Source organism: Equus asinus, chromosome 2 (genome assembly GCF_041296235.1).
Source record: "Equus asinus isolate D_3611 breed Donkey chromosome 2, EquAss-T2T_v2, whole genome shotgun sequence".
Taxonomy (NCBI): domain Eukaryota; kingdom Metazoa; phylum Chordata; class Mammalia; order Perissodactyla; family Equidae; genus Equus; species Equus asinus.
Window position 1 is genome coordinate 50,066,542 of NC_091791.1, and position 12,926 is coordinate 50,079,467.

Sequence of the window (12,926 nt, forward strand, 5' to 3'; positions counted from 1 at the left end):
AAGTTATTTAGTATTCTAGCTGACGTTTTTAGTCAAACGGTTTTCAGAGGTTAAGGATTTCAAAGAGAGTGGGACACTGTCAGAAAGATATAAGTGAAATTCAGAGTTAAGGATGACAATTTTATAGTACAAACTTTTGAGAAAGCATAATAGTTATTCTTTTCAAATGAGGACACACATATACAGATATTTTAAATAGGATGACCCATTTTCCTATTTTATAAAGTCTTTCAAATTATAAAAAGACCTTCATTATAGAAAATCTCACTTTTCTTGAAACGATAATACCACTTTCCAGAGCAAATCGATCAAAAGCCTTGTTAGCCCACTGGATCTATTCAGCAACAGAAACAAAGTGCTGATCTGCTAATATTGCCCACATGTTTCTAAAATGCATGTTTTGGCATCAATAGCCAGTACTACTCGTCACAGCCCCTAGGAGACCCCGGTCTCAGACAGTGGCTGCCTGGTCCTCTCGGCGGGGCTCCCGAGGAAGCTCTGTCTCACCTCACGCTGAGATACTGAACGTGTAAGGCCAGGGCAACCTTGATCCAGAACAGGGAATTTCCCAGCAGAAATGATATGGTTCAGAGAAGGCTAATTCCCTAACTGCTGGGTTTCTCTACTAATGGAACAATCTTTTCAATTTGGATTTGTTGCATATCTTAACTACCTTACTCCCAAGTATGGGGGAATGGGGGAGAGGAAGGAGGAGGAAGAGGAGGAGAGGGAGGAAAATTTGGATGAGAGAAATACTGAGACCGTTTCCTCTAGTTAACCAAAAGATAACTGTCCTTTTCCAGCCCACTGCTCAACGTGACAACGAGGGGGTTTGGTGTGGAGGCTTGAGCAGATAAATGCCCTGCATTCATTTTGTTTTTTAAAAAGTGGCTGTAGAAAGGCTCACAAGTTACCAAGCATGTTAAGGCCAGGCTTCTGGCTTTCAACACCCTCCAAGTGTCTCCTGCTGATTCTTTCAACCTCTACACGCATTTGTTCCCTTAGGCTGTACTATGGCTTGCTTATTTGTATCTATGAATTAAGATGCTGCCATCCTTTAAACAGACCTAACACAAGATTAGACTAATACAACAACAAATGCAAACTCTGCCTCTTTACACGTGGCCCCACGTCCATCTCTCTCCCCACCAAATAATTTTGGATAGGCAACTTTTTCACCTTTTTTGTGTTGAAAGAAAACAATCAACTTCTTCATTTATCCCATTCTCAGCATCTACTTTGATGCAGTGGTATTTATCATCACGATAAATAACTGTTTAAGCATCACCTTCCATATCTAACAGAATGTGAAGAGAGGCCTCTTAGAGAACCTGTTGTGGTGGTGGTTGTTGTTCTGAGGCTTGTAAGACTGCACACACCTTTCATCATCCATTTCCAAGCTGGACTCGCTCTCAGAGAGCTGTCGACAGAGGGCTTCTCTTCTCTCCATCTCCCTCTGCAGCTTTCTCTGCAGCCTCAAGTTCTCTTCCCTCATGTGACGTTCCTCCTCCAGATACTGGGCCATTTTCTCTGAATCTGAAAAACCAGAGTTCTCAATTAAACCAAGTTTCATATTCAAATTTTAAAAACAGACTACAGTCCAGCTCCTATACCACAATGGGAACTCTTGCAAGACAGGAATTGTCACTCTTCCATACACGATGAGATCTGAGTTTAAAGTTTACCCCAATTACCAAAGTTTACCAACGATTTGCACTTAAGGAAAAAAAAAAAGCCATGCTGAGAAGTTAGGCATCTTCACTCCCACTTCCTTCCTTCCAGAGTGCTTTATGAGGAGGAGGAAATGGTGGAGTTGTAGCTAAGTCTGCACTTAGCAGGTACGAGAGCTCTCTCTATATTGCTGGAGCCGAGAGGGGAGGGGGCCCAGCGGAGAAACAGATTCAACCATGGGCTCCTCTCTAGACACCAATTCTGCTGCCCCTCAACTCCAGACACCACATGGCAAGTCACCTACAGGAGCCTGTCACACTTATTAACACACTCACGGTGCACTGTGGTGAAGGCACACTGAGAACCAGTGAACTAGAACACGCTCAGTAAGAGTTATAATTCTTTTCATAGAAATAGAAATTAACACAGTAAACAACTTTAGATGAATATCTCAAATAAGTCTCATTTTTGGTGCGTGGGCGTGGGTGGGTGGGTGGGTGCATGCGTGTGTGCGTGTGTGACTGTTTCTCTGACTCATGCACAGCCTTTCTGAGTCAGACAGCAGGTAAAAACCTATATGCAACTAGGCTCTTGGGATAGCATCTTGCTTATGACAAACACCCCTTCCTCAGGAGCCGTCCCTGCCACAGCACGGGTCTCCCAGGCCAGAACTGACTAGCCCACGGCTAGATGCTGGACCCAGGCTGAGCCAGTCAGATTCTCTCTCCCAGGAATCTGAAATGTGGAACTGACATCCTCATGGGGCTCTAGAATCTCCTTCTGCTGAGTTCCCTATCATAACTCCCGCCCTTCTGAGGTTATTCTGTGGCAGACTCAAGCACTATTCCAATAACTGGCAAAACATGACACCCCCTCCTCCTTTTCTGGTTTACCTTAGACAGAATCTGTTGTTACTAAGTAACCAAAACAACCTTAATACAAAACTCAGTGTCTATCCATCTTCTTACTTCCTTCTTTTTCCCTATCTCAGCCAAGGAATTTGGGAAAAGTAAAATCTCTATCTACTTCTTTTTTCTAAAAAACAGCTACAAATTCAGAGTGGCTAAGATCACATCTAAGAGAGAGTCCCACAGCTTACTGCTCCATATTATTAGGTCCGTCCAAATTTAAGAAAGAAGGAAAGAGCTGAATGCCACATTGACCATTTCTCTCCCACAAACTGACCCTATTTCAACTCCCAAATTCATCAAATCAGTTTCAGTTTTAAGCAATTCTATGAAGATCTGACATTTTAGCAAATAATGACTTTTGATGATAAGTCCTCAATGATTTCCTAGACAGCATAATCACAGAATATAAAAAAGCTCTTGAATATCCTTATTTTAGAAATTCAAATAAAAATAGCCAAATTATTAAACAATATTACATGCACTAAACACTAAATCCCCTTGGTTGTTTTCCACATAACCAGAAACCCTGCTGTCTAATCCAGATGCAAAAATCTCTTTAATTGAAGGCATGCTGGGAAAATATTTACAAAGACACTTTTAATAGAAATGATTTAAATTATTTCATCTCAAATGTGCAAGCGTGCAGAATTTTTCACTAGCTCTACAGGTTACACTAGATTGGCCCATTGGAGTACTTACTGTTTCTAGAACTAGAAGGGCGGCTGTCAGAGCAAGTTGCCATTCTTTTCCATAAATAGGAAAGCTTCACAGAATTGAGGACTCATGAGGCTTCAAGAATAATCATTTAAAAAGAAACATCGTCTTTCAAAGAAAATGGCAATCCTTTAGCATTTGGGGAAACCAGCAGGGGGATCCTTAAACAATAATCTATAGACACGGGTGATGGCTGGAAGACTTCCTGGCAGTTCAGCAATTAAATTAGCCCAGAAAGCCAGAGGCATAGAGAAGGCACCAGGCCCAGCACCTCTGGTGTTCCAGACCCAGGTACAGACAGCCGACACCATGACATTCCTTGGGTGCCCTCTGCTGGCACACTGCCACACTGATTTCAAGAGACTGGATTATTCCCATGAATCATTCTCTTACCTTTTCTCACACAGAGCTCTCTAGGATTTAGGGGCTACAGCTTATGTCACCCCTATCTTCGGCTATCTCGCAATATTTAGTCAAAGACACCATCAACTGAGGGTAACTTCCAGACAGACTCCAAAGAGGTGAGTCCCAAATGATCCAAAGGTGGCCCGTACATTTTGTGCTCCCTTTCAAGTTTATGGTTAGAAAACACTAATGCCTGGACTCCATTCCTACCTAATGAAATCGGAATCCCAGAGGATAAGGGCTATCCATATTAAAAACTCCCCAGGGGGTTCCAATGTTCAACCAGAGTTAAGAACTATTCAAAGAGAGGTTCAAGTCCAGAAACAGTTGGACTGTGAGGGTGAGGATGAGGCATATGGATGAAGAACAGCCTCTAAACCGGACCCAAGCCCACTGTGAACAGCTAAGTGCCAGTTGCTGCTTCTTTAGTTCAGATTTCTCTGTCCTCATAAAATCAAAACGACAATTATGGATGCCTCTGTTGGTATCTGCAAATATCTGTTGGCTCTTCAAAGACCAAACAGTGCAGTAGGAAGGAGCTAGTGAGAATGGAAAATTCTTTCCAAATTTCTTCTAAAAATTTTGTCTGGGGCAGAAGGCAAGTATACATGAGAAAGAAAACTGCAAACTAACAGTACTGGAAAGAGCACAGAAAGATGTAAAAGACACTTGTCTGCCCAACACAGCAAAAACTCAAAAAACATCCTAAAAAAACAATACTTGAGAACTCCTTGATTTGTTTTCATGGAATATATGTAGTGATTCCCAACCTGGGAGACACATCAGAATTAACTATATAAAAAAAACAAAAAACAAAAAACAGAAGACCAGGTTCCACCCCTAGAGTAAGCCCAGAAACCTGTGTGAGAATAATGGCCTCCCAAATAGGTTCACATCCTAATCCCTGAAGCCTGTAAAGATGGGACCTTAAATGGCAGAAGGGACTTTGCAGATGTGATTAAGTTAAGGGCCCTGAGAAGGGGATTTATCTTGGACTATCTGGCTGGACTCATTGTAATCACAGGATCCTTATAAGGGAGAGACAGGAGAGTCAGAGTAAAAAGGAGATGTGACAATGGAAGCAGGGGTGGCAGTAATGCCAATGCAAAGAAGGGGCCATGAGCCAAAGAATGCAGGCGGCCTCCAGGTGCTGGAAAAAGCCAGGAAACAGATTCTCCCTTAGAGCCTTGTAAAGGTAACCGGCCCTGCGGACACCTTGATTTTAGCCAACTGAGACCTGTTTTGGAATTCAGACCTCCAGGACTATAATATAATAAATTTGTGTTAAAAATAAATAAATAAATTTGCATTGTTTTAAGCTACTAAGTTTGTGGTCATTTGTTACAGCAGCCACAGGAAGCTAACCCACTGTATTTTTTAAAGGTTCCAAGAATGATCTTGATGCACCATCCCAGATGCACCACCGGACTAGAACTTGCAATGAACTTTAGAGAAGAAAACATAAAGATAAGAATCACTGAAATTTTAAACACACATTCCATTCGACTCAGCAAATCCACCTCCTGGAATTTATCCTGAAGGTGTTTTTGCACAGGTATCAAACGTGTGTACAGAGATGTTCACTGTGGTTGCAGCATCACAAACAAAAAGGGTCCATTAAATAAATTAAATAAATTATGGCATATCCATATAATCGAATACTACACAGTCTTTAATAAAGAGAGTAAGGCAGCTCTACACGTACTGGCAAGGCAAAAAATTACAACATACACTAAGTGAAAGCATAAAAACGCAAAAGAGTATATATTCATTTTGCCACTACTTGTATAAAAGAAGTTTATACACACAGACACATATACCTGGAGGAATATATAAGAAATATAATCGTGAGACCTGGGAGCCTGGGGGTCAGGAGAGAGAGGGAGACTTATTTTTTCCCTACACATCTTTCACTATATTATCTATTCAAGTAAATTGATCAGAGACCTGAGCAAAGGCACGGTGACCTAATCAACTGTTCAGAAATCTAGTCCCTTTGATCTCCAACTCAACATCTTGACCTTTTCCAAAATAATAAGTATAAATTCCAAAAGCATCTAGTCTTCAAGTACCATGGACAAATGTTAGCTGAAGCTAAAATTTAGTAGTAGGGAAGTTGAACACTCTATTCTCTGTCTTCATGCCCCAAAAGTATGTTGAGGTCTCCTGCACAATCCTAGAGATGAACACATGGAGAAGATTTAAAATATTACCTGTGATTCTGGACCCTTCTGAAATTATTTGAATTATTTTCTAGACGTATTCTGAACTATTTGCCCTGCCCTACCATAATATTTTTTTAAGAATTATCTATTCCAGGAGGACAGACTCATGTATTGTCATTGAATTACAATAGGATTTGATTTACGGAAACTCAGTGGTAAATACCGGTAAAACCCTGTATTTGGTAAACGTATTAATTCTACAGACAGAAGACCAGTGAAACCGGAGGCTACATACGCTGTAACTGAGCAGCTCTCAGTTGCTTCTTCAGCCTCTCCACCTCGTTCTTTAAAAACCTGATGTGGCGCATCATGTTTTCTGGAGAGTCGATCTCCATGGAGATGTCTCTAGGTGATGGGGGAGCGGAGACCGGCTGGTCTAATTTCTCCTGCAGGATTCTTCATTAAAAAGAAAAATTCCAACAATGAGAAACAGTTTGCCTTTAAAAGACAAAACAACATTCTAGCTGAGGGTCGTTTTACTAGTAAGCTCCTATTAATCGCCAGAATTCACAGGGTGACTTAACTCCTCTGCGGTTCGTTTTACATCAACTTCTGGTCGTCCATCCCTGGTATGCAGGGTCAAAGGGCAGAGCTGAAGGAGCCAATCACTGTTTTTTCTTTTAAATGACCCTAGCAATTAAGCATTACTGAAAAAATATTTCTAATATTTGCTTCTGTTTATTGTACCTGCCTTATAGCAGGCACTCAGAACTATCTGCTGACTAAATGTCCAGCATGTTGGTTTGAGGGCATGGAGGTAACTAAAGGAATTTGCCTCTCTCAATGCCATCAGTTGAAATTTATGAACTATGAACGTGGAGGGGAGCATCACATAAAGAGACTCAGCTTATAAAATTCCTTCCTGAGACACCAATCCCGAGGGTGTGGCAAACCGGACTGAAGGCCCTTTACTTCTGGCCATAGCAAACGTAAAAAGATTTTTTTAAAAAAATTATTGGGTTAATAACTGGTGGTGTCACCTTCTCTACCGATTATCAGTAGTTCAAACCACACAAAATGCTAATCTTCAACAGCTTCTGACCTGCAAAATGACAATTTCATACTGTCCAATGCAGTAATTCAGTACTCATATAAATAAAACCTCCGATTGCATTCTGCACAGGAAGACAGACTGGCAACAGATGTCTACGTCCCCGTTCATAAGTTGCTGGAGTTTTTAGTTTGGTTTTGTTTTTCACTTTTTTACCATTGAGTTTACTCAAGTGCAAACCGTGAATTACCTTCAAGCCTGCCCTTGTGGAGAAAACTAGTATGTTAAGTATTGTAATGGGCCCTACATTTACTATATTAAATAACTTGTCATAATTCAATTTATTAGGACCATTACCATAAATGCAAAATATAGCTGATTTCACATACAGCTTGAATATTTCCCCATAGATAAACCTCGAATTTTCACTTTTCTTAAAGCCTGTGGTATGACTATATTTTGCAAATCCTGAGATGAACTCAAAGTAATTTATAGATGTTCATCCAAACCAAATACTTATGGCAAACGGAGTGGTTAGCCAACAAAACATCCTGGTGAAGTCGTTAATGAGCACTTTCAAGAAACTCCCTTTCTACATCCATACACACACCCCGAACACAGCACTCCCTCCCACTCTTAAAGCCCTGCTCCACCCACCCCGATGTACACAGGACTGAAAAACAAGGGCCTGACAGTATCTTGCAGAGGGGTTCAAGAAATGTTTGCTGATGAATGACATTTCACATCCATGTACATGTATTTAACACAAAGAATCCTAACCTTAAATATATCTAAGTATTTCTTTACAGCGTTTTAAAGCAAATAATAATTTTTCTATTAAAATCTCAGCTCTCCTAATGAAATACATTCCGGAGACGTGTAATAATAACAGTACACAGTACATATCCTAAGCACTTTAGAAGACAACTGGGGAAGCCGGATCAATAAGGTAAAAAGTCCAAATTGCAACCATCCTTCAGAACAATTTAAAGATGAACAATAGCATCTTGACTGATTTCATCATAGCCTTGTAATGCCAAATGAAAAGAAATTCTACGGGGACAGGAAGATAGAGAAGAATCGAGAGAGACCAATATGAGACTAGTTCAGAAGGCTTTCAACAAATTTTTCCTTTGGCAACTCAAAATGACCTGCATCAATCAAGGAATTAAATTGTCCCATTGCTATTCCTCAGCCACCTCCAGAACGGCACCCTGACACATACACCCGCTCCCCCATACTGAACAGCAAGATTAAACAAACCGCTTTTCAGCTTCAAGTTTATCCATCCTTTTCCAGAGACGATTAACTAGTGCTTCTTGTTCTTGTTCCAAAGTATTTTCAAGGTCGATCTTCTCTCGTCTCAGCTAAAGGAAGGAAAAAAGTTTTACTGAGAATAGCAGGCCACTTAAAGTTTGTTAATTAGGTTTTTTTGATTGGACCATTAGGATCCCATTACTTGGAGAAAGCTGCAAAGAAATGGCCAATTTTCTGACAGAGACACATTAAGTGCATCTAGTTCTTAAATTTTATTTATTTTTTTGGTGAAGAAGATTGGCCCTGAGCTAACATCTGTGCCAACTTTCCTCTATTTTGTATGTGGGATGCCGCTATAGCATGGCTTGACTACACCACCGGGCCAGCTCCTAGTTCTCTCCTTTTTTTTTTTTTTTTTGAGGACGATTAGCCCTGTGCTAACTACTGCCAATCCTCCTCTTTTTGCTGAGGAAGACTGGCCCTGAGCTAACATCCATGCCCATCTTCCTCTACTTTCTACATGGGACACCTACCACAGCACGGCTTTTGCCAAGTGGTGCCATGTCTGCACCTGGGATTTGAACCGGCGAACCCTGGGCCACCGAGAAGCAGAATGTGCCAACTTAACCGCTGCACCCCCTGGCCAGCCCCCAGCCCCTAGTTCTTAAACTTTATAATAGAGAAAACTGAGACAGGTTCATTCTTTGATGTTAAAGCTTAATTGTTGTCTGTACGTGAATCACATTGTTTCGGCGTTTATTCAAGGCACATGGAAAGTCTTCCTTAAAGAGGGTTTGGGGGAGTTCTGTTTACTAGTCGTACCAGGACTTATCTGGGTTTGTGCCCCACTAGTCCCCAGTAGTTCAACATTAAACCAGAAAGCTTATGTTACCACTTATATAAATAACTCAAACACCTGAAGACAATTCCACATACCAGTTAATGGATGCACACAAATATGTCCTAAAATATAAAAACATGCATGAAAATGATAATACCCAATTCACCATACTGGTTGCCTCTGGGGAGGTAGGGAAGAAGGGAAATTTGATTTCGGGGAAGGTATGCAGTTGCAGAGGGAATCCCAAATTGCATTCTATTTCATAAAAAGCAAAAATTCATTTAATCAATCAATATTGAGCAATTTGCAATAAACGCTAAGAACAATGGCAGATACTAGATAATAGGGATGTAGCAGGGAACCAAGGAATCAGAAATTTCTGCCCTCGTGGAACTTACATTTTAGTGGGGTCAAGAGAGTAAATGAAATAAGTAAATTATATGCTTTGGTAGAAGGTGAAAGAGACATGAAGAAAAAGGGCTGGCAAGAAGGACATAAAGTGCACTGATAATCAGATTTCATAGCAATGTGCAGAGGGAATGTGTTATATTACTCCTTCTACTTGCCTACACGCTTGAGGTATGAAATAATTTTATCAGGATTTTATTTTTAAAAGAGAGAGGGGCTGTTACTGCCCCTATGCTATTTCTTCAACTGATATCAATTCACCTTTTAAAAAATCATTGAGTCAACAAATTATTTTTGATTTGCACAACTGCAAAGACATCAAAGCGGCATATATTACTTTCCTTAGCAGGTCAGAGGCATGTTCCTCGTTGATCAAAGATCCTTGTGCATACAGTAAAGTGAGCCCAACATCATGTATGAAACGCAGTCTTATAAAGCAACCAAAGCAGACCTTAGTCAACAAGTGAATGAGCCAAAATCACAGTCAACTCAAAATACAGCTTCAAAATATTTTCGGCGGGGAGGGGCTATGGGCAGGTGCCATGGGGAGGAGAATCAGAATGAGTCAGAAGCCTTTTGTGCTATGAAGTTGGGAGCAGGCTAATGTTTAGCAGAATGCTAAACAGCTGCTACCTGCAGCAATGAGGAGAAATGCCAGAATACCCCTTAGAACTCCTACTATTTTCTGATTCTCTGTGCTGACCACGTTTTTGGCCAAGCTTTGAAGTACCATTCACAGCCATTTTTTTAAGAAACAAACTTCCAAGGCATTTACCCTTTCAGGACCCTGTTCCCATGTTTAACTAAAAGAGGGTTAACTAATAGGGAGTACTTGTCAGCCAAGAAAAAATTAAAGTGAGGCATCATTTTCTAATAGAGATGCCTAGTAGAGAAACTTATGCCCAGTTACATTTAATTTTAGAGTAATTATGCATAATGCTAATCAGTGACTCTGAAAAGCAAAATCAAGACAAAGCCGTCCTTACCCAGGTTTAAGTTGCTGGGCGTGTGGCTTTGAGCAGGTACTCACCTGCCCTGAGCTGCAACGCCCTCATCTGTGAGATGAGAAGGCTGGCCTTGACGACTTCTGAGATCCCTTCCCAGGCCACCCATTCTATCATTCTCTTTCAGTCTCAAGATGTCAGCAGTCTTCAGGCTGAGCTAGTTTAGAGCAAGAGAAATTATCTAAATCCATCCTTTCATTTTACAGCTGAGCAAACCCTTACCCTGGGAGATGCTGTGACCCAGGCCAAGCAGCAAGGCCAGGAGAGGAATGGATATCCGTCGCCATGGTGGCCAAAAGAGCTGGGTCCTGTCCAACCGGCAAGGACAGAGGATCTTGAGGAGAAAGTAGGATTGGGGTAAATGACGCTGTGTTTGTGAGCCTGTCCCTTTGCCAAGAACTCTTGGGAGTAGCAGAGTAGAGGGTAGCTTAGTGAGTCTGAGAGTATGCGGATCCAGACAAGAGAACAGGAAACACAGGGGTTGAAAACTTCCATGAATCTCAGCTCCTTCTTGGCACCTGCTGGTAGAGCTACCAGCTATCAATTTACTGCCCACTTCAGTGAACCAAGGCTTCCCGGGGTGAAACTGGGGTTTGCTGTACCAACCTGCTCTACTAATTTATTTCTAAGAAGCAGACAACACAAGAGACCCAGCTCAGCAGCTTAGATTTGGATGTTTCATTACATAGGCTGGCAGTGCTAGAGGAGTCCATGTATCTTCAGCCTTAGAAAGAGCAGGGTTTCCTGTCTGGTTTCTTCAGTTGTAAAAATCTCAACTTTTCAGCATCACTGGGGAGCTCTCACTAACGTTAAAGGGCAGAGAAGTTGGAGGAAATCTTATTATGATTATGATTACGATTAATTATGATGAATTCTCCCTTAAGTTCTTTATCAGAGTTGCCCCTCCACCTCCTGCCCACCTAATTCTACAACCTGTATATTTAGAGCCAAAGCGTAGGTACGAGTTCTTCCAATTCAGACAGAAGTAGATTTTCAGTGCTTGCACCATCCTGATATCAAACAATCCTCAAATCTGACAGTATGTTAAGTTTACAGGGTAGTAAGTCAGAAATTCTTGCTTGAATGGAAACAGCCCAGTAATGCATGGCTCTCATTATGCTGGTCTCTATCTGTAATACTCTCCCCCTACCTCCCTCTTAATAGTATCTGATCCCTTTTTTTACTCAGTGTTCATGCAAGAGGCACCCACTCATCTATTGCTGAACATCAAATTCTCAGGCTAACGCAAGCTCCCGACTGCTTATCCTGCAAGCACCCAGCACCAACGGATACAGCCAATTTGTAGAATTCACGTGAAAGGCTGCTCTGTAATCAAGTCAGTTCAATGGACTACCAAATTCTTTACTTCTCTTCAGTAGCTCTCCTTCTCATTGCAGGTTAATTAACATCAGACCAAGAGTGCTTATTATGTTCCCAAAATAAAGAACTTCCTCAATGGATAAACTTAGTGTATAAAAATATAACTGGCTCATTTGAATTCACAACCCGTCCTAGCTGTGTTTCACAGTCGGCAGGTACTGACCACCACCAAAAAAGCAGAGAAGGTAGGAGGAAGCAGAGAAATGGCTCCCACCACTACCACATTTCTTTCTCACTGTAGCATTTTCCCTTTTAAGGAGAACTGTGATGCTGGGGTGGAGGTAGAGGTGGGAGAAAGGAATGCTCGGCAAAAAAGCCTGATGAGAACTTTAGCCTAACCATTGTGCTCAACTGGAGAATTCTGAAAGGTTTTAGTGGATCTTTTCAATCTACTTTGAAAAGCTTTAGTCTAAGCATCATATTATCATATGGGAAAATATATTTTGAACCTCAAACATCTGACTTTAAAAAGTAAATTTTGGGGAGCCAGCTGGGTGGCGTAGTGGTGAAGTTCGTGTGCTTCGCTTTGTCTGCCTGGGCCTCAAGGGTTCAGATCCCAGGTGCAGACCTACACACACCGCTCATCAAGCCACGCTGTAGTGGCTTCCCACATACAAAATAGAGGAAGATGGGCACAGATGTTAGCTCAGTGACAATCGTCCTCCAGCTAAAAAGAGGAAGACTGGCAACAGATGTTAGCTTAGGGCCAATCTTCCTCACCAAAAAGAAAGAAATAAGTTTTGGAAGGCAGCCCATTTCAACTAATCCAAGATAATAAAGAGAGAAACGCCCATGAAATAAAGCCTGTCCACAGACACAAAGTTTGTTACGACATATAGTAAAAAGCACTTAGAATGATGATGATATAAGGGGTGTACCTGATGTTTAAAAAAAGAAATAGCAGAGTACTCTAAGATCTACATTAACCAAACTCCTAGTGGCTAGATTTTTTTTTCTAAAGAGAAACAGGCAAATCCTAAAAAAAAAGGGGGTGCTAGGGATTAATATAACAATCTCCCAAAACCTTCCAAGTTAGGTAGTATCTGAAGGCCATTAACAGTTCAGCCCAATTTCCTATCAATTTATTACATAATCCTATAGATGTTCAAACTGGTGACC

The 12,926-nt window shown here is 41.2% G+C and overlaps 1 protein-coding gene across 1 annotated transcript in view; it reads right to left on the reverse strand.

The window, feature by feature from the left end:
* Nucleotides 1-12,926, reverse strand: part of CCDC6 (coiled-coil domain containing 6) — a 107,999-nt gene that overhangs the window by 12,583 nt on the left and 82,490 nt on the right. The window contains exons 4-6 of the mRNA XM_014833383.3: nucleotides 8,181-8,284; nucleotides 6,162-6,322; nucleotides 1,380-1,536 (exon numbers count right to left, since the gene is read on the reverse strand). Of these exons, the coding sequence (XP_014688869.1) occupies nucleotides 1,380-1,536; nucleotides 6,162-6,322; nucleotides 8,181-8,284 (422 nt within the window). The remainder of the gene's footprint in view (nucleotides 1-1,379; nucleotides 1,537-6,161; nucleotides 6,323-8,180; nucleotides 8,285-12,926) is intronic.